This window comes from Pygocentrus nattereri, chromosome 20, assembly GCF_015220715.1.
Source record: "Pygocentrus nattereri isolate fPygNat1 chromosome 20, fPygNat1.pri, whole genome shotgun sequence".
Taxonomy (NCBI): domain Eukaryota; kingdom Metazoa; phylum Chordata; class Actinopteri; order Characiformes; family Serrasalmidae; genus Pygocentrus; species Pygocentrus nattereri.
The window spans coordinates 15051946-15075584 of record NC_051230.1 but is presented as its reverse complement, the minus strand read 5'-3'; the positions used below and the strand labels follow the sequence as shown (position 1 = coordinate 15075584).

The window sequence follows — 23639 nt, the reverse complement described above, 5'->3', positions numbered from 1 at the left end:
TTAAATTCTTGTTTTCCTTTTAAAATTTGTGTTTTAGTGTTTGGGTCTATCTACCCACCTACTTTTTGTGGCATCAGAGAACGCCTAGTTTTTTTTTGTTTAGTTCAATAAGACACTATGTGTTGAGTGAATGTTTTTACCTGTTGGTTTTAGATTCAACTGTGGACTCTTATTCTGAAGGGCAGGACACAGAACTGCCAAGACTTTTGTTTTTGTATGCCTTCTGTGCGCTGTTTTGTGAGTTAAATCGAGTAAAGCTTCATCTTCCAAACAGAAAAGAGTATATATTTTAAAATGAAATAATTATTAAATGATTATTAGCTTATTTTATTAATAAAACTTTACAATAAAATACTTACATCAAACATGTCCTCAGCCATATTTGTAGATGACTTTATTCAAATCCGTTGCATGTGCTTTTTAAATTAGATGGGGTGCACAAAGTTTTGACATTGAACGTGGCCCTGGCCTACATTTAGCTGTTGACCCTACAGCAGTTTAACCCCGCCCCTTTAAGCTAAAGTTATAGACCACTGTAGTCCTGCGTCATTCTGTAGTCCTCTATGCCCATATAAGGAACTCCGGGCCTAAGCTCCATTTCTCTGTGGCCAGAATGAATTGGGTTTTCGAAAAATCGCCTCTATCGCACCCCGTGTGTTGAACACAAATGTTCTGTATGCATTGTTCTCCTGAATACCACTGGATCCTCCCAAATACTAGGTCGCTAAAGAGCTATAATACTAATATCGCTACATGCGAGCTAAAGCTACTGCACATTAATTTGGTGTCAAAAGCTACACGAAACTAAGACGGGCTGTGCCTGTGAAGAGTTATGCTTATCGAAATGTTCTACTGTAACGAGGCTTCTTTTTTCGCAGCTTCTTGTTCGAATTTTCCCGTTCCACCTTAAATGGCAGAGCAGTTCGGAGCTTTACTGCTGCACCATTTAAGGTGGAACAGGAAACAAAACAAAAGCTGGCGAATGTTCCGAGAAAATGTCCTCAGAAAAATTTTACGAGTATCAAAATAATAAGTAGGATATTCTGAGAGCCTAAATCAGTTTATCAAGGGGTCAGCAGTGATATCAAGCTGGGTCTGTACTGGATTATCCTGAGCGCAGGTCGATCTTTTCAAATCAAGCTAAAAGGAGAGATCTATCGTGTTTCAGCGAGCATATATTAAAAAACAGAGGACTGCAGGGAAACGTGCATATTTTGTTCTGACTCAATTTCATCTGCCCTCAGTCTACCTCGAAATGTTCACTGCCAAAACCTGCTTAAGGAGGCCTGCAGTCTAATGAGGCGAATTAAGTGCGCAGTTGCTTTAGCTATTCATATTTCAACTCTTTAACGACCTCGTAGTTCAGATTATCCGGTGTTATTCGAGAGAAGGATGTTCACAGGACAAAACGTATCGGGTTCTGAACATTTGTATTTAACACGGGGTGCGATAGAGGCGGTTTTTCGAAAACCCAACTCATTCGAAATGGTGCGCAGACCCGGAGTTCTTTATATGGGCATACAGTGGTCTATGAAGACGAGGCCCAAAACAGGCCTGCCACTCAGAACAGAGGTAATTTACATATTTCAGTTTAAAACACAGTAATAAAATCAGAATGTGTAATTTTAACAAAAAAATGGGACAAAATGAAAACGGTTGTGTAAAATTATTAATTGCTTATGTACAAACATTTTGGTACATAAAACCACAAAAATGTTATAAGTGGACATTAAGAGGGAAAATGTAGAACGGACCATTTCATATTTTCCAGTCAATGGGTAGACTATATCAATATATTGATTATTTAATTATTTTATATACAAAACGTTTATCAGTAAATTATATGTCAGTTTAATAGCACATTTTATGCCAGGTCCGCCCTGATTCCCAGATTGCTTTGAGACTATATCAATCCTTTTAGACTTTGTAGCTGACTGCCAACGTGTAGCCTTACATACGACTGAAGGGAAACGGCGCTCATCACGGCAGAAACAGTCATCGGCACGTTTATAGTGGCTCTGCTGGGGTTTTTCTTTGCTCAGCTCGGCTTAAAATATGAACACTGAGCAAAGGATTCATTTTTTCTCCTGGAGAAACTCAACGGATGCCTCTAGTGGATGAATCAAGCAGCCGCTGGATCTGTTTCACCCTCCTCACCATGGAGCTGTGGTCTCAAGGAGTAGCTGTGATCTGGACACTGTCCTTGTTTTACAGTATATCCACGGTTAGAGGTTTTGAGATGAAAACGATATATTGCACGATATCTGACAGCTGTGACTGTGACTTCAAGCCAAACATACAGGGTAAGATCAACAAAGTCTTTGGTTTTTAGCCCTAGGCTCGCTAACTAGCTAACTGATACAGATAACATTAGCTCTCGGCTAGCTAAACAGACACCCTTACTAGTCTTTTACTGTAACTTTACTGCTATTCGTATGGAGAGGTTATTTTACCTTCTAATTCTTGTATGAGCAGCATTTCTTTTTTGCCTTTTTTCTGTTTCACCAGTCAGGGTTACTAGCTAGCTAGAAAGCTGTAACAGTTACCCATTATTATTATTAGCTAGCTTGCTAGTTCCCAATGCAGCGATAGCCATTACCCTGTTCCCCAATAGCGCTACCTACACACGTACCGGCAAGGACTTGGGTAGCTAGCCAGATAGATTTTTAAGTTACATTCAGTTTAGATTTAACGTGGGCTAACGTTAAGTGTATCTTGGAGATTAAATAAAGTCCAGATACTTCTGCTAGTTGTGTCTGACGAGGCTCAAATTGTTTCTTAATAGCGAAATAAATGCGAAGTTTCCTTTACCTTAAATTCAACAGCAGTTAGACTAGGCGCTTGTACATTTAAGGTGGAACGGAAAATTCAAATGAGCCACTAAAGACTGAGAAATGAACTTTAGCTTTATCTGGATCTGCCCGTGTAGACTCTGGGTGTGCTGGATCAGAGAGCTTTGTAACAGTGACACTGATATTTATTTCTTCTTCCACGCAGGACTGGAGTGGGACCTCTATAAAAATGTATATGGACAGCATCTGGCGCAGGATATTGTGTCAGAGTCGGTGGCCAGTTTCCTGCAGAAAAGAAGTCCAGATAGACCACTGGTGCTGTCCTTCCATGGAGCATCAGGGACTGGTAAGACTATGGTCAGCACGATGCTGGGACGCCACCTGTATGGAACAGCTATGGGAAGCCCTTACATCCATCAGTATGTCCCCACCCTGCACTTTCCCTTAGCTGACCGGGTGAAGCAATACAGGGTATTGTAGTGTTTTTTTTTAAGTACTTTTGTATATCATATTTTCTGCTATAATACTTTAAATATGCCTGCACCAATATTTCTATAAGGAAGGTAGATCAGACAGTTAGCATGATAATAAGTGAGACCCATGTTAACTTTATAATATGAAAGAATAACTCTGTCTCTCAAGTTCATAAGTCATATTTCTCTCACTCTTTGTCACAGTCAGATCTGAAGCGCTGGGTGCAGGGTAACCTCACGGCCTGTGCCCGCTCTATCTTTATATTTGATGAGATGGAGAAGATGCCCCCTGGTGTGATTGATGTATTAGAACCGTTCCTTGGGCCTTCGCATGTTGTTTTCCAGACTAACTACCGCAAGGCCATCTATATTTTTATCAGGTATGTCTGACCGTGCAAGCGTTAGCCTCATTCTGGATTCCTGAGACAGCGTCTTAATGAAGTTTACTTGAGTTTAGTGTGTCTCATCTGTTCTTATACATTCAAAGTTGGCATTACAGCTACCAAAAGATCTTAAATGAAAATGTCAGAGTGACTGTTAGAGTAGTGCAACAGTAACAGTAGTTAGCTTCATAAGTAAAGAAATTTTTATTAGTGACACTTTGCCATGGGTAAAATTCATAAGGCTATGTTACACCCCCTTGAGCCCTTTTATGATGTCTAGTATAAACCTACGTAAACATACAGTCTCTGTCCACAAAAAAGCTATGTATTAAAAATATTTGTTCATTTTTATGTTTTTTTGAAAACGTAATGATGAATGGGCAAATTGAAATGTTCCTAAATTATTTGCAATAAAAGCTTTTTGCATTAACTTCAACATCAAAAGTTAAGAATGTTGTGCCTCCTCCTGTAAAGTTGCTGTTTTGGATATAGATGTTTTTCTTTGGACAGCGACAATACCATCAGGTCCATAAGTATTTAAACAGTGACACCATTTTTGTAATGGTGCACCTGTCAGAGTCAGTCACCTGATTTCCAAACTTAGCATTTGGTGATATCTGGGTTCCAGACTTCAGGCAGTCATTGACTGCAAAGAATTTACATCAAAATATTAAAATAATCTTTGTTTTTATAATTAGGTTAGTTTGTCCATTTTCTTTTGAGCATGTGAAAACTGAGGGACTGTGGGGGGGGGGGGGGGGGGGGGGCAAGTTAATGAAAATTTTTGTTAAACCCCTTGAATTAAAGCTGAAACTCTACACTTTAATCTAATCTTGACTGCTTCATTTCAGATCCATTGTGGTGTTGTACAGAGGCAAAACTACAAAAATTGTCCAAATACATATAGACCTGCCTGTATATAAAGGGTTGTTTAAACAAGCGTCACTTGTCATAAAGGCTAGTTTGTCCATTTTGGTGTTGTTATGGCAACTGACCCTTGTTGGAATAAGCCTTTATAAATGTCTCCATTTTGTTTATGTTAATTGCCATGAAAACATCATGAAGGTGTCATGTAGCTATATGAATGCTGACCCTCTTTAGTAAAATCTTATTTTATTTTATTACTTTGTCATTTGTCCTGCCAGTTTTGATTATTTCACTTCAGCTTGTTGTATTTCCCAGTTATCATTATGGACCTTGCTTTACTGATATGATATTCTTTTGCTCTAGCACTGCAGGTCAGGAGGTCATTAACAAAGTAGCTCTAGAGAGCTTACAAACAGGACGAGACAGAGAGGAGATCCAGCCAGAGGAGCTTGAGGAGGCCATTGCAGAGGCTGTGTACAACAATAAGAATAGTCAGTATCAATCTCTGGTTATACATGCTTTGAAGTATGTTGTTTTTGTACATGGTTGCTGAGAACGCACTGCAGATAACCTTATATTGTACCTTTTATATTTGAAGAATAAACAGTGTTTATAGCGAATTGATGGAGTATATTCCATCACAGAACCAGAAGCGGTGTTGTGGTTCTAGCTTTACACTTATGTGCAATATCATAGCTCATTTGTCCAGACCAAATATAAATATCTTGTGAATGAACTTTGTTCTCCAGGTGGATTCTACCATTCCAAAATAATTTCTGAAAAGCGAATAGCTCATTTTGTGCCCTTCCTGCCCTTGTGTCGGCGCCACGTGGAACGCTGTGCCCAGCGGGAACTGTGCCAACGTGGTGAGTGCCAGCACAGAGCCGTGGCAGCGGCAGTAGGGGGCGCCGTAACCTACACACCACAGGATGGACAACACTTCTCAAACACTGGGTGCAAATTAGTGCCTGCTAAAGTCAACCTTTTCCTCTGAGGACTGAGAAACAATGTCTGTGGTCAGACATGAACAGCAGGCCGGGTGGAGTTCAGCCATGTGCCAATCTGCAGGCAGTGAACAAGCTTCTGTAGAAGAACTGGTGAGAAGTGGCCTGAAAATCAGAAATGCAGCTTTGGACACTGCCTTTTTTTTAAGAAAAAAAATCTGAGTTTACATTTGGGATCATGGTGTCTTCATGTAGATACTCATAAATACCTTGCTGGCAAGGTTTGCCTCTAAGAAGCTTCTGTATGTGCCAGATTTCTGTGTAAAGAGGTTCTGCTGATGATCATTTTATTAGGTAGATGCACAGAGTTGCCATCAGCTGATTTGAGTTTTAAATTAAAAGGGAATGGCATTCTCCTGCTCAGATATTTTGTCTGACTGAGGAGGATTTTTAAGTGTATTTAAACAAATTTACTGGTTTAAAAATCAGGATTTTACAATCTTTTAATTATTTATGAGAGTCTGTGGAATGGAGTCTACTAGAGAGTACTGTATTCTCAGTCTTTACCAATAGGTGACAGTACCGTCACATTTGGACTGATAAGCCGTCTTACTTATTGCTAATTCAGCATCTGATTGTACAAAGTGTTGGAATGTTGATTCCTTAAAATGTTATACAGATATATTGTTAGAAGTAAGCAGCAAACAATTTGTGTTATTGCATCCCTCCAATTAAATAGGGATATGCCATCGTTGCTGCCAAATTAGTCCATGTTTTATAGTGCAAGTTGCACATTTCAATGATTTTTTTTCAATGATTATTTACAGTAACTCACACTCTGTACTATGGATACAGTGTTGGGTTGTAAATGGGATGCATATGTACATATGAGAAACTGCAAGAGCAGATTTGGAAGTTAAAACTGAAGGTTCTAATCCACCTATGTGGTACATCCTGAAATGTCTTGAAAATTCTGCTTGCCTTTAACAACTAAAACACGTTTTTTCAGTATTAAACTGAAATTTTTTCAAATTAATTTTTCTATGCACACTATTCAAAAATTAAACTCTATAGACTTAGTACTGCTTATTTTCTTTTACTTGGTCCTTGTATGTGATAGCCATACTTTCCTCTGACCAAGGGGTATCATGGTATTTATAGGTTATGGCTGTCAGATGACTTATTCATACCCAATCCCAAGCACTCAGCTCACACACTATATGTTCTGCTGATGGCAAACATGCCTTGTATTTACTGAATTCAGTTACTTTAAGGTGAATGCATTGCTGAGACAGGCATTCAGACACATACACCGGGCATGTAATCATAGAAAGTATTGCCAAGAGAATGGGACAATCTGGAGCAGTTTCACCTAAGGTCATTTGGTCTGCTCTGTTCTGAGGAGCAGTGGAACTGCATACTCTGTGAGTGATGGAGCACCATCCAATTCCTTTGGTGTGATTTAGAGGGGTGTTTGTGATCCAGAACTAATCATGCAACCTCAGTACCTGACCTCACTACTGCTCTATTGGCTGAATACAGTAAAATCCTCATAGCAGTGTTCTGACATCTAGAGTTAAGCCTTCTCCGAAGAGCAGAGGCTGATGCTGCACCTTTGATTTCAGAAGAAATGTTAAATATACTGTATATTGACATATAGGGCCAGTTTCCTGGACTCTAAGTCTAGCCCTAAAATAACTTCCAATGAATGGATCACCATTAATGCTTCAATTTAGTCTAAAGCTAGGCTTAATCTGTGTGAGAAACAGGCCCAAAGTGAATAATACCACTGTTAACCATGAAGAGGAAAAAAGTACTGTACTTCATAGTGCCTCCGATTATCAAATTAAAAGCCCATTTGTTTTTCTCTGTTCAGATTGTGTTTGTGCTTATTCACATTTGCTATGTATGTAGCATATGGTGTGCCTCGTTGTGGGTACTACAGAACTCCTCTCTGTCTGCCTTGAGTGAGTGTGTGAAGGGGACATTAGCTTAGCTAGGAACAAGGAGTTAGATTTGCTTTAGTGATGTACAATAAGTATAAAATAGATCCTAGATCAGCACTTTCACTCTACAATGCTTGATATATATATATCCATCCATCCATTTTCTAAGCCGCTTCTCCTTCAGGGTCGTGGGGGGGTGCTGGAACCTATCCCAGCAGTCTTCGGGCAGAAGGCAGGATACACCCTGGACAGGTCGCCAGTCCATCGCAGGGCAGACAGACAGACACAGACAGTCACTCACACACTCACACCTATGGACAATGTAGCATGTCCAATTGGCCTGACTGCATGTCTTTGGACAGTGGGAGGAAACCGGAGAACCCAGAGGAAACCCACGCAGACACGGGGAGGACCCTATATATATATATATATATATATATATACACATCCCCATTTATTTTCCTTTGACTTTCCTCTTCCTTATGCAAGCGGATTATCTCCTCAGAAATATCTAACAAAAAATCAATAGCTTGACTTAATAGCCATTTTATTGAAAATTAAGGTGGTTTCTGACTTTCTTGCAGTCTTGTAGGACCTGCGGTCATTTTCACAAAATCTTTCAGTGCAAGTGATGGTTTAATGGTTTACTATGTTTAAGCATGCAATGACCTAAGTAGGTAGTGACCATACAGACGTACTTTGATGTCCTTTGTTAATATGGGGCCAGCTTTCATCTGTTACTGATGGAAGATCTCTGCTAGATTTCCCCATCTGCCTTCTGCCACAGGAAATTAGTCGTTTCTCAACAGGAAATGAAGAGGTGTCAGATGGTGTGTGGTAGCGGTCTTAGGAGAAGGATATTCAGGCTCAGTGAGACTGACTTAAAGCTTTTTATAGAAGGACCTAAACAAAGGTTTTTCAGTGGAGGATAAAGTTCTTACAAGTTAGCTTTTCTCTCTGCTACACCTGCATACAAAGCCCTGGCATAATACCCACTTTGACGACTTCATCAGTCCTCATCTTTATGTGCGGGGAGGAAGGCCGGAGAGAGCAGCATCTCAGCCTGAATGACCTTTCACCTTGGTGTAACGTTTAAGGAAGGATTTTCCAATGTTGCAATGCCCTTACAAAAAGCCGGCTGAGATAATACCTCAGTGAACCCCCTCTCCCTTTTCTCCACTCTCAGTTTGACCCCCATGCCCTGGTTCACACGCTCTCCAGGATAGCTGTCCTCTCCTGGCCTCTGGCCCTTCCATTCGGACACCTCTTCCCTTCCATTCCAAATCAGGTTTAAAAAGGCACCTCGCTGCCTCCCCCTGGCAACAATGGCCCCTGGCTCCCCCCTCAACATCTGTGAGCTCCCCTCTGTCTCCTCATTTTCTCCCTAACCGCTCCATTATTGGCTCCTTTTCACTTGTAAATGTGGCTGGTCACAGCGCTGATGGGGCTTTCATGTGCGTGGCCAGGGTCAGGGGAGAACCAGCGGCCGGCCGAGGGGCGGGATAAGGGCTGGAGGAGGCCATGTGTGGGCCAGGGACGAGGGACAATTGCCACAAAGAGGGAAATCCTTTTGGGGTGCAGTCATTCGGGACGGTGGGCAAAGCCAACTTTTGCTTGCCTCTGGTCAAAGCTCCGCCAAAAGTACAAAAGTGTGTTGAAATGATGCAAGACTACTGTTGATGTCCAGTTTCTCCCCACTAGGAGTCACTGTGTTCTGTGGGGTGTAGTTAATAGGCTTTGGACAGAATTACAATTAAACCTAAGTTTGCACAGTCTGGCATGACAGAACGTCACGTTAAAGCTCTTTCATTAACAATAATATTTATTTTGTTTCACACAAAATGTTTCCTCCATGTCAGTCACTTGTGCAATCACTGGGGGATTGCATGCCGTTTCATCTCCATTCTCACCACAACAATGGGTGGTCTCTGTGGCAGTGGAGTCTCCAGGACAACAGGTGAACAAAGGGTGAAGGGAGGAGGGAATGCTGGGAGAGGGCTGCAAGGGGGCAGCTGAGATGCCCTTGGCCTCTATGTGGTCAGTAGGGGACATGGGCCTCTCAAGGACATGGGAGAAAATGGGACACTCTTGCCTTGGCCTAAAATGATTGATAAGCTCTGAACCCTGGGAGAATCCCAGAAACTCAAAAAAAAGAAAAAAACAGCTCTTTGACATTGTCACATTTCTCTCTGCAGATGATATATTGCCTCATTTACTCTCAGAAGTAGTCCCAACGATAAGAGCATATTCCACTTGCACAGCAGTGGAGCAGCTTCTCATTTCAGCTCTTGGCTCTTTCCACACAACAAGGCCATAAACCTTTCAAATCAGTGCAGCAGGGCTGAAGAACAATATCTGCAAGAGCTTGTTTTTAGTTTGTGTTTATGCCTTTAGATTTTTATTTATATTATACAGGCAAAAAAAATTACATGCACAGACATACAGCATTTACCTAATGAAAATTGTCAGGAGACAAAAAATGCCAAATAAAGAAATTATGCTTTTAATCTGATTTGGCCAAATATTTTCTACAAAATTTAGTGCACATTTTGTTTGCTTAGTTTAACATATTGGGAAAAAATGGAAAAATATAAAATCTGCCATAACTTTTACACAGGCCACATTAAAATGTGCAGAGGTGTGTTCCCTATAGAGGATCAACAACACAAAAGTGTGTGTATTTTTTATTTGTTTGGGGAAATAATAAAAACAATTGGTGCCTTTTTAAATTTTTTGACCCCATAATTTAAAAAATATTCACTAAACGGTCTACCAGAGTCGAGATGGCACTTTGTGGCATATATAGCAACTCAAAATGTGCTCTACCAAATGGATGAGCAGAACATTAAATGTATATAGAACCATTTGATGCCTACATGGTCCTTTGCATGGTGAAACTGTTCACCAGATTGATGAAGAATGTCTTGTATATGGTTCTATAGAGAACCTTTTTAAAAAGCATTCTATATTGTACCAAAAAGGGTTCTTCTAGAATTACAAGCTTGACATCATACACACTTAAAAATTATTTTTCTTCAAACATTCTGTGATGATCTCGCTATTCTGTCACATTTTCATTCCTTCCTCTCTCCCCTGAGATTTTAAAATAGCTAATAAGACTTAACAATGTTTCTTTTAAAGATGTTTTTATTATTATTTGTTTTTGGGTTGTCTTTTTCTTTGTTTTTTGATGGGTAAGAATTTCTACATGTATGCTCTAAATTCTTTTAAAGTAAGTCTATTCTAAACACACACTTAAAAAGATGGTCCTTCAAGGGTTCTTTAGTACAGAAAATGGTTCTATATAGAGCCACAAACACTCAAAGAACCCTTTGCATGATTAAAGGGTTCTTGGCATAGTGAAAGGGTTCTTCTGACTAATGGAGAATGACGTAGATTGTTCTATATGGAACCTTTTTGAATGGGGTTCTGTATAGCACCAAAAAAAGGTTGTTATGATGTCAAGCTTGTAATCATAGAAAGACCAGCTTTTGTGCTCTACAGAAACAGTTACAAAAAGGTTCTATATATGGATCCATGCACAACACATTCTCCATCAATCAGAAGAACCATTTCACTATGTAAAGAACCATTCAAACATGAAATGATTCTATACAGAACTCATGGATCTAAATAAAACCACATCCTTTACTGAAGAACCTATGAAGAACCATCTTTTTTAAGATTGTGGAATTTCTGAGCGAAAAATAGTCGTGATGTTTGAGAGGTTGGGTGTTCAGGGTTAAACGTAAAATGTAGCTCAAATAATTGCGTTAATGTAATTTCCTGTGAGTGTTTATTTACTTTACAAAAAACATTGTCAAGTACTTTGGCAAACATTTTGGTTGCATTCATAATTCAGTGCTAAACTTCCAAACGATCATGTTTCAAATATTTTGCGCTTCATTTTCATGTAATTGTGTTCCTTGTCTTTTTCTTTTCTTAACTTGGTGATGGACTGTCTAAGTAAAAATAATTATTGCCAGTACCAATTTCAGTGTTACACCTGCATGTTGAAGTTCAGATAATGAAAACAGGCAGCATCTGTACAAACATCTGTACAATCTGATTTCATATTGCCCTTAGTTCCAGATCATTATGGTGTGAATGTGTTTCATAATCATTAAAAAGGTATGTTTTAAGGCTTTGGAACATTTCTTTATTATTATTTTTTATCAGTTTCCTTACGCTGTTAGAAATAAAGGTTCTGTGTAGGTACATTTTTCATTTATCAAGGTACAAAGTAACTGGACCCTTGAAGGTACAACAGTGGTTCCAATTGTGCACCTTAAATAAGTCTTTACCAGGTGAAAAGTACATATCTGTGCCTTTTAAATATTTAAAAACAGAAGAAAAATAAATAAAATAAAAAGCCTGGAGATGAGACAGAGTGTGTTGAGTCAGTACAGGTACTGAGATGTCACCCCAGTGATAAGAGGGGCACTGCCCCAGTGACAGTTTCATACATTTATTTCTGAGAGTGCATATTACAGAGCTTTCACATTTATTTTTTAATAATCATTTGAATATTTGTTTTTTCCTCTTAATAAAGCAACTCTGAACACTTCAGCTGTTAAAGTCTCTCAGTTTGATCCTAATGTCTGTTACTTAACATCAGTACAGATCAAAGTTTTGAGGCAAACAAATTTAAAGAGGTACAGTTTGTTAAATTCAGATGAACAGAGCTCATTTTTCCTACTGGTTGTTATTGTATGTGATCATGATAATAGAAAATATGTTGTAGTATGTTACATTTTAAAAGCAAGTTGTTTGAGGCGCCTTTTCTTTTTCTAACAGACTGAATGTGTAAGGGCCAAATGAAAACAAGCTGAATGAACGTGCTGCAGAAAAAAAGAAACATCTTCTTGAAAATGCATTTATTTGAAGTGTTACAGTCATCATCAGGCAAGACAGAGCTGCCTTTGAACCTGGTTTGAGGAGTATTTATTGTCATCATAAAATAAATACAAAAATAATTCCAAAATAGAAAAAATCAACAAAATGTTTTACATGTTCTTAATCCCAAAATGTATCTATATTACGTCAGTCCTGTTTTACTGCTTTTTTCCTCCCTTTTTTTGGAAATCAAAAGACCTGCCAAGTGTGTATAGTCCTAATCTCGTCTAATCCGATTGGATTAACACGCCATGTCATTGTTAGCCTGCCTTCCAGTCTTTGGTTCTCGCTATTCAATGGCTATAAATAAATAAATATGACAAAATCGTTCAATGGCCCCCCTACAGAAAACCCACCAGGACCGCTACATTTTTATGATTTATAAATATATATTAGGAGGATGTTAAAAAAAAGACGTGAAGTGAATTCGTTCAAAAGTGTCACATAATTTATCCAGTAAAGTAACTTATATTTAATATATTTGAAATAGTTAACTACTGTCATAACACATTTGTTCAGGCGTACAGGTAACGTAAAATTCACAGTAAATTAACAGTAGCATAGGTTTACTGTTTTTAAGCCTAAACAACTTAACATCTAAAAAAATAACAGCAAAGAAAACTGAAAACAACAAAAAAGAACGAACACGCGGATAGATTTCATCTGGTTGTTTGGTCTGTAGAACTACTCAGCCTTTGGGTGAACATTAAGGAACCCTCCTCAAATGCACAGTCATGTCTTTCAAAAGGAAATCTGACAAATTCTACCAATTCTGAAAACATTCTCACAAAGATCTAATCAACGCGCAGAGCTGCTAATAAATAAAGGCAGCGTTTATTTTCTTTTCCCCACCTTCAACACAACACAGGGCACTTTATCTAGTGCACGGATCTTTTTCGTACATCGCTAAAATAAATAAAAGGCAGTGAGTGAAACACGAACCTTATTTATTGTTCACAACATTTGGTCCGAAATTAGGCGGATGGAAAACGAACCACTAACCGCAGCAGGTGTTCGTGAGCCGAAGGAGCACTTTGAATTATAGCGGACTTCGTGCAGCAGATGAAGCGTGAGAACCAGCAGCAACAGATGTCCATGCACAATTCTCGATTTAACGTTTGACATTTCACAAGAATTGCGTTTGGACAATCAGTAGCTCGGGCTCAGACAAACAGCACAGACGCAGGCGGCAGAAAACCCTTAAACTGTTATTTAGAGCAGCCACTGCTTCCTGGTGTGTTCACTGACAGGCCCATACTGACCCACAATCCGCTGAGGCCACCACACAGAGCTCAGGCTGAATGTATGTCGTGGATATTTTTATGTTTTTGTGCCAAAAATCAAATAACCGAAGGCAGAAAATGGCTTAAATACACTACCAAAGACAGCATAACGGTGTTTAAAAGACACTGTTCTTTCAACAACAACAAAACATAAAGTAAAAATTAAAAAAAGCGAGCATATTTCAGTTAAGATGGCTAGAATTAGCTTGTCGGTGCTATTTCAAACCAATGCTCAAACACCTTCTCCATTCTGTGGAAGATTAAGTCGTAAAAATTATTTTCACTCTGCAGGAATTTGGTTCTTCATCTCTGTTTAAAGCCATACAAATGTATATATTTCGTTGGATAATACATTTCTGCTTTCTGAAATAAAATCACCGTCCGTTGTTCCATTTTAACGGTCAGTCGTTCGAATTTTTAAATTTGAATTTTTTTTTCCAACGGCCGCGGTCGTAACGTTCATTCACAGGCATGCGGGCTAATCGTTAGCATAGCACACAGCAGAGCCATTCGCCATTTCTGCACCTGTAAGCTGCTCCTTCGCCGCAGCGCAGGACCACAGAAAAGCAGCTCCACCCGCAGCGGATCCCTTCAGCACTGGACACTGCGTTGTAGCTCAGCGGTGTGGCTCTGGTGTCTGTCCGGCTTAAACCGCAGGGACTAGCCTAGCCACAGCGCTGGACCTTTGGCGCCGAAATAAAATGGCAGTGGGTCTGAAGTTCCTCAGCACATCCCAGGTAGAACTGTGATGCCTCCGCAGCAGTCTCGAAGTCCACACCAGTAATAACCACCCCAAGGAACGGCTGAGGTAAGATATCCAAGAGGAGCTCCATACGGGGCCACTGAGCAACAGGAGGAGCGAGCACACGATGCCGAGCAGGTCCCGTTTAAAAGAGGCGCAGACGCAGCTGAGCTGCTGCCGAGACTGAGGCGAGGGCTGTAGTGGGGCTGGTGGTCGCCTGGTACGAGATTTGAACACCACCACCGGGGTGATAAATGGGCATTGTGTGATGAAGAGAGGGGTGATGAATCTCCGCCGTCTCTCTTTCAGCTCGCTGACCAGCAGCTGCGTTTGGACCAGTAGCCCCTTTAAAGACACAGGCTATTTTCTGCTCAAAGCAATTACAATCCAGCACTGTGCATCTCTGTGCCATTAGGCTTTGTGCGCCCCAGTGACGTTGCCCTCTTTTTTTCTGCGCCCAGAAAAGACTCGTACAAAAGGATTACCTGACACTCCATTACAAAGGGGCTGTTCATTAACTGTAAATGGAGTATTTTTATATAGGGACACATAAACGACCTTTAGGCTATATTACAACAATAATAATAATAATAATAATAATAATAATAATAATAATAAAAACAATAACAACAATATCATCAGTTTTGTTATTTTATAAAAGTGAACAGAAAATAATATCTTTTGTTATGATAATAATAATAATTATTATTATTATTATTATTAAGACTGAACTGAGGAGCATAAAACTAAATAATTTTTCAAATATACTAAATAATTGTTGGTTGATGTTTCCAGCTGTGGGGCTATAATAGTAGTATCTGTAATAATTTCAAAGGGGTCTTTACGACCAGTAGTTACTCTCCACAATAATATTATTAAATTGATTGAAGTATAGTAATGAAGTAATGAAAAATATAAGATTGAAAATTGCTAAGGACTGAATGCAGGGAATTAAAGCCTGTAGTGATTAATATTATTAGTAAAGTTATTTACACTTAAAAGCACAATTATTCACCTTTTTCACAAAAAGGTGATATGTGTATACATACACATTATATATATATATATATATATATATATATATATATATATATATATATATATATCTCACTTTACTCTGTACTAGCATCATTGTGTGTATAACATTGTCAAAGACATCAATACATTTGCATTAGGAGATTCTGGATGCTACAGCTAGATCTTGATTTTTGAGTGTGTTCCTTGGAGATTTTTACAAATGTAAATCTTTTAGTTAAACTGTGCAGACCCCCAGCGAAGCTGGGAGACTGAATGTTGAATAAATTAGCAGTTTTCCATTAGCCGTCCAGCAGGCTCATGACCTCTGACCTCCTGCAATTGGTGGAAGTATGATTGGACTAACTAAGACTGACCACTGAAGCTGGGAAAAGTCCATGAGTAAGAATAGCTTGAGAGCCTGTATTTTCTCAAGGTTCTTTAGACAAGGATTGTGTCATAAGGGTTGTTTTTGAAGTGAGTCTTTTCTTCTTTCCTCGCCATCCCTCTTGGAGGAAGATCTTTAGACGTTCTTGAGTGGAAGTTAGATTTGTTGGACGAGCCACGCCTGTTCGATAGTGTTTGTACTGGCCCATATGTTCCATATTGTTATTGAAGAACGTTCTAATGGTCAAGTTGTAATTACACAATCACGATGAATTCAGCAAAGTGAACTCTGAAACCCTTTGGCCGCTCTCACCAGTAATACATTTAATATTAAAAGGGTGCAAATCGTACATCTTATATTTATTTTCTTTGAAATCCTTTTATGTTTGTGCTGTTTTGTGTTCATTTACTGTTTATTCTTAGCTGATATTTTTTCAACCCCTTTACCACTTAAAATGAAAAAGACTGTTTTTGTTTCTGCATTTCTGTGGGTCCTCCCATCATCTGCCGTTTTTAAACAGTGTAAAGAACAGCTGTGTTCAAATGATGCAGAAAAATTAAAAAATGTCTTTATATCATTTTTTTTAGACAGCACCGATAAATTGAGCAGTAAATTACACAGAAGCCTCAACTAAATATCTCATTTTTCAGCATTTTGTGTCTACCTTTTGCATTCGTTGCTCCTTCCACTTTTTTGTGGGACCTGCATTCAGTTTTTCAAAGAAATCTTCAGAAATATTTTTCCACACCTCCAAGTTTAGTCCTTGAAGTTCAGTGATGTTGAAATCTGGACTTTAGGGTGGTCGGTCCATCAGCTCCTTTGTTTAATTTGCTGATTTTCTACCACTTCGTCTGTTTCCTTTTCTCACTAAGGGCTTCTTGACAGCTACACATTTTTCAGACCCAGAAGCGTAAAATTATCTTCTCACAGTGGAAGGATGGATAGAAACACCTGTGGTTTTCAGATCTGCAGGAAGAGTGGAGCTTGATTTTCTCTTCTCTCTCAAAGATGAATGCATGCAAGTTGCTAAACAAATTCAGAGTAGTTTCATGAACACCAAGATGAAGTCAAACACCGTGGCATGAGGCTCTCTTTTTTTCTCTCTCTCACCTGCTTCGGTCCACTGCTGCTCTCACAGCCCCTGAAGTAGGACTGCTGCCTGCTTCATGAACACAGCTGAACTGGGTTGCTAGGGGACCCACATAAAAGATACATACTCAAATCATGGGTTTTCACAAACCCCCTATTTTTTGGATTGTGGATCAGTTTGTGTGCTGAAGTAGGACAGTGCTCTGAGCTTAGAAAGTATTTTAGCCGTAGACTTCCAGAAGTTTAGGAAAGTCCTGCATAGAGCAACAAAACATTTCAACACACTTAGCTGAATGAATAACCACCATAAACTGAACAGGCTTGTTTTTATTTTTATTTTTTTTAAAGCACCTTTGAGGAGTAGACTTTCCGTGCTGTCCAAGGAACCACAGCTGAGTGCAGGTCCTCACTTAGTCTGATCTGGATAATCTACTATGTCACACTGTCATTCCATTCTCTCTCCACTGATTTTAATCTAGCTAATAAGACTTGATGGCATATAGAACGTTCTTAAAAAGGGTTCTAGATAGCACCAAAAGGGATTCTTCTGTTGTTATAAGCTTGACATCATTTTTGGTGCTATCTAGAATCCTTTTTAAGAACGTTCTATATAGAACCGTATACAAAAGATTCTCCATCAATCTGAAGAACAATTTCACGATGCAAAGAACGCTTTAGTCATGCAAAAGGTTCCTTCTGGTTCTATATAGAACCATTTTCTTTACCAAAGAATGCTTGAAGAACCATCTTTTTGAGACTGTACCTTTTCAAAATAGACACTTAACTCCTGTATTCTGAGTACTTACATTTCTTTATATCCCAACCATAATCACACAACCTTTATTCAGTATAGCCTTACACATCCTTTATCATATTTCAAGTAGAGTGAAGCTGTTCTGCAGGCAAAACACAGCTCTGCTCTTTACCTTATATTACAGGTTTTGGTTAAATACTGTAACTGAATGAAAATACCAAGTAATCTGTCCCGTACACCAAATTCCAGCTCCATATACCATCCCTTCACAACTAGAAACATATTCTCATCAGCTCCACACATTTTGCATTTCTAGTGGACTCTTTTGCACTAGCACAGTTCTCATTGGGAAGACAAGTGACTCAACACTGGAGTCACCAATCAAACCTTAAAGTACTATTGAACAAACACACACCTACAAACGTAATTATCTACTCAGTTCTCCATTAAACACAAATCACCTCATCAAAAAACTTGGGAACAAGGAAGACCAGAGAAAGGATGGCATTGAAATATGTCTAATGAAATGAAAGTTTTCACCTGTACACGATGTCTGAATAAATTTCACCACCTATACACAGACAGGGAAGGATTACTGACCAATCAATATGTATAAATGACAATAAATAAAGAAATGTTATGTGTTCTGAAGCCTAGTAAGTTATCTCTTATTATTGATTACTATTGGGATCTTTTTTGTTGTTATTCAAATGGGATATTTAAAGGGAATCCTGACTGTTACGACTTGTATGCCTTAAAACAGTCTACATGTCCAATACTATTAAAATATGGCATATAAACCAAAAGCGAATGTTTTATTATAAAAAAACATGACAGGCAAATTCTTTTACTAGTAGGCCACCACTGTCACATTGCGATATCATATGATTGCAGTGAGTCAGTTCTGAGAAAAATAAGTCAGTAAAAAATATTTAGTCATAGAAAAGTAGTCACACTCTAGCTAAAGTTGGAAAGGCTGAATGATATATTTGAGTTAAATGAGGTATTTAGATTGCTGTACCGTAGTTAGTGGGCATGAGAGTACAACCTTTTGATGTGGCAACCAAAGTGGCAGCCTACTAGTAAAAAGACTTTTGTCTATTTAAGTAAAGTATTTTTCTTGGTTTATACAATATATTTGAATGGTATTTGACATGTGCACCATACTGGAGCCTATAGTGTTAACAGTCAGGGTTCCCTCTGAGAGCGTTTACCCTTTTCTGTGTAGAACTACTTCTGTTTTGCATTATAACTGACTTTGGCTTTAAAGAAAAGGGTGATTATGATTAAAGTTTGTCTTTAGGTGTAACATTTATACAAAAAACACAATGTTACAATAAACCAAAGTGCACATAAACATGAACACATGCAATATTAATCTTTTAATCTATTAACCATGCAAGACCCTGGTCCGGCCCTATTCACACCTGAGTCTTCTTTAGCTTCTACATGAGACCTATGACAGTGCCACTAAGGAGCCATGGCAGGGTTGACTCCATCATTCCGGGGGCAACTTCACAGCTGTAAATGCTGTATATGAGATTTGGCCCTAATCCATGAGCTCTCATACTATACCACCACACTGCTGCACCTTTTATAGTACTACATGTCTCATTTGAAGTGTGCTGTGAGTTTTTTCAGTGAAAATCAGAAAATTTCAGTTTTCCCCTGTTGGTGGTTTTGAGAGCTATGTACAAATGTGCAATCAATTGCGAAAAACTAATGTATTATGTAAGGTGTATATAAATTGGATAAAAGGTTCAGTGGTTTTGGAGTCTACAGCCAAACTTCAGAACGCTATCAGCTGCAGTCCTCTAACACCTCAAGAAACTGATAGCAAATAATACAAAATTCATAAGAAATTTATTATAATTATGAGAGGTCTACTAACAAGTTGTTGATTAGCATAAATAAAATTTCTCTGCTAAAGTATGCTTGTTACAAAGTGCCCTATTTTCACACTGCAAATAAAACCATACATTTTTCAATAAGATAATCTGCATTCCATAGATTTAAGATTTATCATTGTTAATGAACTGGCAGGTCAGTTCTGGGTCTGTCCTTCAGCAGGCTCTCGAGCTGGAGGTGGTTTCTCTTTACTCCCGCCTGCTGCTCTTCTGCCCCCTGGTGGAGATTTATGGAGTTGTGTCTCTGTGAGTTGTGTCAGTAAAAGGTCCACACTCTGCTCCAGGACAGAGCTCAGAATGTTCTGTTCCTCCTTAGAAAATCGTCCTAAAACATGCCTCTCCACTGATGTTTTCCCTGAAGGTCGGCCAATTCCAATTCGTAAACGGGGCATAATCTGTCAAAGTGGCACAGATATTAAGAAGAGATCAGAGCTCTTATTAACCCTCTACAATCCAAGCTTATCATTCAGGTTTTAATCATACTGCTTATTACTCAGTAGCTGCTATGAATTACTCAGTAACTACTACAAAACTACTATGCAGGTTATTTAGTTTGAATAGGAGGAAATTAAGTGTGAACCTAGGTATGGATCGCTAGAGTTTAAGGTTTAAGTTTAAATTGATTTATTAAATAATAAAAATAAGACTCACATCAGTATGTAGACAATCAACACAGGATCGCACACCATTGTGACCCCTGTGAACAAAGGAATAAGAAAGGCTTATAAAAATGGCTATCATTTATACAAACACTGCATTTCACAGTCAAAAGTCCTGCTATTGAAATAAACAATTTTCAAACTATGAAGCTGGTCACAGTTGCTGTTTTTCCTTTGAGCGAAAGTGTTCCATTAAAATGAATTATGTGATCTGTAAGGGTTATATTTCACTCTTTGTTCTTTCAAAATAACTTGGTTTCAGAATAATTTACATACCATGACAGATTAGCTCTAAAAAGTGCTTAGCAGGTGTACACATATCTATTTTTCATGCTGAACAAAACCCAACACAGCTGAGCCCTGAACAGTTTAGCCCCACCCATTCAACCTGAAGTTATAAACTGTGTTTCAATCCAGACTGCTTTTTGAATGTGGCACAATATAGTGCAGCCAATCAGGACAAAGGTTATTTACATTCACAAAGTCCTGTGATTACATAAAGGCACAGTAACTAAAACTGAATTCTAAGGGATAGAGTTTAAAAATTGTCATAGAAACATGAATTAAGACACACGACACATTTAGTACATGAATCCACACAAACCTTATAAAGGGGTGCAAGAAAAACACAGGACATGGGTCCTTTAACTAGAACAAGCTGTGACATTGTCTCTTAGGTTACAGATTCTTGCAGTGTTTTGTGCATTAACACCAGGTCCTCTGTACTGCTTTGCATTCCACTATTTGCATATGTTTCTCAGTTGATCGGGAATAAGTGAACCTGCCAAATGACTAGTAATGCACAATGTTACTTTATGAAATCTCCGCCCAAAGCCAGCTGAAATGACACTGACGGGTTTTGTTCAACATAGAAAACCACACAGGCATTCAAATGATCTCACTTCTACAACAAATCATTTTGGAGCTTAATAAATTCCTCAATCATTAAAGGATTTTATAAAATTTTCATAACATACTTGCTCTTCCACATTACCAATTCAAGGTAGAGAAATTAGACCAAAAATGACAATATCTCGCTCATACAATGTTGTATGAGTTTTTTCATCTGTTTCTTTTCTTCTGGATATGAAAATATTCACAAAGCATGGACTGAAGGTGTCGCTGACCTTGCACTCCCACCGTGTTTGATACCAAGCTTCCCAAGTGGTTTGTCAAGTTCATCGTGAACCAGGATAATGTGCTCAGGATGAATAGAAAATTTGCTGGCTGAGAAAAAAAAATCATAAAAAATATGCCATGTAAACAATTTTTTTCACGAATATAGTTGTTATAATAACAGTTATTAGAATAATTATTGAACCCTTTGGCATGATCTTTCATCTCACTCACCTGCCTTTGCCACACTCACTCCATTGATGTTCATGAGCAACTTTGGACGGAGAAGCACGAGCTGGGTGTCCTGGTAATCTGAAACTATGACCTCTCCTGACACCTGTCTGTCTGACCTCCACTGGTCTGCCACTCCAAGGCGTAGTGCCAGTGCTGCAAGCACAGCCATACCAACGCTGTGTCGTGACCCGCTCATCCCAGGATTACCAAGCCCTACAACCTGAAATTCATCAGACATTTATAGACCAGTCAGAGATGTACAGTTTTAGAAACAGTTTCCTTCATTCAGGTGTTTAATCACTATTAAGGAGGGATGAACAATGATATCAATATCATATATGTATCAGCAGATGTGCACTTAAAAAACCTAGTGGCATCAGACATTACAGCAATTTTTTAGAACTTTTTAAATATAAACAGAGTGATTTGATCTGAAATGCTCCATTCTAGAGAAACAGACCCAGTCAGGAATGCTCACAGTGGTGGTGATAGGAACCAGACATCAGAAACATTCAATGTATCTGAAAGCTCCCCCGCGGGAAGCCATTAAATAAAAGACGATGAGACGATGCTGTATGATACATTTGAGATAAGATTTTAGTCTAAAATACATTCTGTAAAAGCCATTCATGGCAGGGAGGTACATGCAGGGTGTTATAAGATAAAGAACCCACAAAGAAAATGTATTTTTGTTAGATTACCCACTATTTTACTAGTATCAACATTTTAGATAAAAATAACAAAAAGGTGGAGGTTCATTGGTGGTTTTGGATAGTAAAAAATTGTTTTTGCATTGTTAGGCACCCTGGCCCCTGGTTCCTATTACCAGCACTATAAAGAAATCTGAGTTGGTAAGTTTCTCTACAATGAACCATTTCACATCAACTACTCTGCGACTTTGTTCACATCTCAACGATTGACTTGAACAGAACATTTAAAAAAATCAGGTGAATCTCCCTTTAGGATTTGAATGAGATTTCAAATCAATATTTGATAATGCATGCATTTTACAATTCTCTGTAGATCTACTTCCAATTTCTACATTATTGTATAAAAGCTTATTCATCTGTGTTGTTATTGGCATTGGCAGATATGTACATGAAAAATATCAAATATTGACTTCCATATCGTATCCGTACTATAAATGAAACTGTAAACTGGACTCATACACCATTAAAACAGATAATAAAATACTCTGAAATCCTGTCACTAACTGGGCCTTTCTAAACCTTTTCCAGCACTTAGCTTACAACTCATTTGTCCTGCCAACTTATCTGTAATGCTGAGTAACAGTGAACTTACTCAGCATTTTTAGAAAATGATCCTAATGTAATATGTAAGGTAACAACAATACAAACCAATTTTCTCCTACAACTGCTGACTAGATCACTGGCCATCTTCTCACAGGGTACTGTGCCCATAAGCACCCGGTTCATCAGATTATTTATCATCCGCCTCAGAAGAGCCATTGATAACCTACAGCACTGTGACACAACCGCCCAAACTTTGACCATCAGCGAGGCGTTTCTCATCAGCGAAGATAAACTGAGTTACAGTTACAGCATTATCATCATGATCTCTGCCCACAGGGAGGCGCAGCCTGCTGAAGAACCTCCTCCTGACTCAGGTGTCCACAGCTTCTTCATTCACATTAGCAGAAGTTCACAACAGTCTTCGCAAATGTCTCCTATAAGACTGAACACTAACGCTATGTCTCTCCCACGAGGACAGACAGATGGGTTACTACACGCTGGTTGCCAGATCTCTGCACTCTGTTTTTCTTTTTCTTTTTTCTTTCAGACTTTTTAAATCAACTTCCCACAACTCTAAAATGTTTATTCTTAATTCTTAATGAAGATAAAACTCCTGCTTTTCTTTGTTAGCTGTTCTTGTTCAGAGACCGCCCTTAAATCGTAAAAAAAACATATACTGCCTTCCGCAAAACATGGCAACCGTACTGTAACGTCAGATGTGATACAAAGAGACTAAAATGCCGATAGCGCCATCTAGCGTGGCGGTTCAATCAAGGCAAAATAACACAGAATTTTAGAATGATTAAATTCTTATTAACCATATAGCCTTCATTATTATCACGCCGCAACTGCTTATTTATTAGGGTCCAAGCACGCAGTGCATAGCACTCTATTGTTTT

At 38.7% G+C, this 23639-nt stretch overlaps 2 protein-coding genes across 3 annotated transcripts; one reads left to right on the top strand and one right to left on the bottom strand.

Annotated features, from left to right (window-relative positions):
* Nucleotides 1-1936: 1936 nt before the first annotated feature.
* On the top strand, nt 1937-7334 carry tor2a (torsin family 2, member A). 2 transcript variants are annotated; one of them, XM_017691040.2, is made up of 5 exons: nt 1937-2303; nt 2998-3263; nt 3470-3645; nt 4879-5006; nt 5265-7334. In XM_017691040.2, exons 1-5 carry the CDS (start codon nt 2105-2107, stop codon nt 5507-5509), a joined length of 1014 nt encoding a protein of 337 aa, XP_017546529.1. In that variant the 5' UTR covers nt 1937-2104; the 3' UTR covers nt 5510-7334. The 2 variants fall into 2 exon arrangements, with proteins under 2 accessions (XP_017546529.1, XP_037387254.1); XM_037531357.1 differs by lacking the exon at nt 1937-2303 and having other exon boundaries at nt 3008-3138.
* A 12078-nt stretch (nt 7335-19412) lies between these two features.
* Nucleotides 19413-23414, bottom strand: ptrh1 (peptidyl-tRNA hydrolase 1 homolog). Its single transcript, XM_017690965.2, has 5 exons — nt 22846-23414; nt 21488-21707; nt 21265-21364; nt 20130-20175; nt 19413-19873 (listed from the first exon to the last, which is right to left on the bottom strand). The coding sequence occupies exons 1-5, from the start codon at nt 23017-23019 to the stop codon at nt 19616-19618; spliced, it is 798 nt and encodes a 265-aa protein (XP_017546454.1). The 5' UTR covers nt 23020-23414; the 3' UTR covers nt 19413-19615.
* Between the last annotated feature and the right edge of the window lie 225 nt (nt 23415-23639).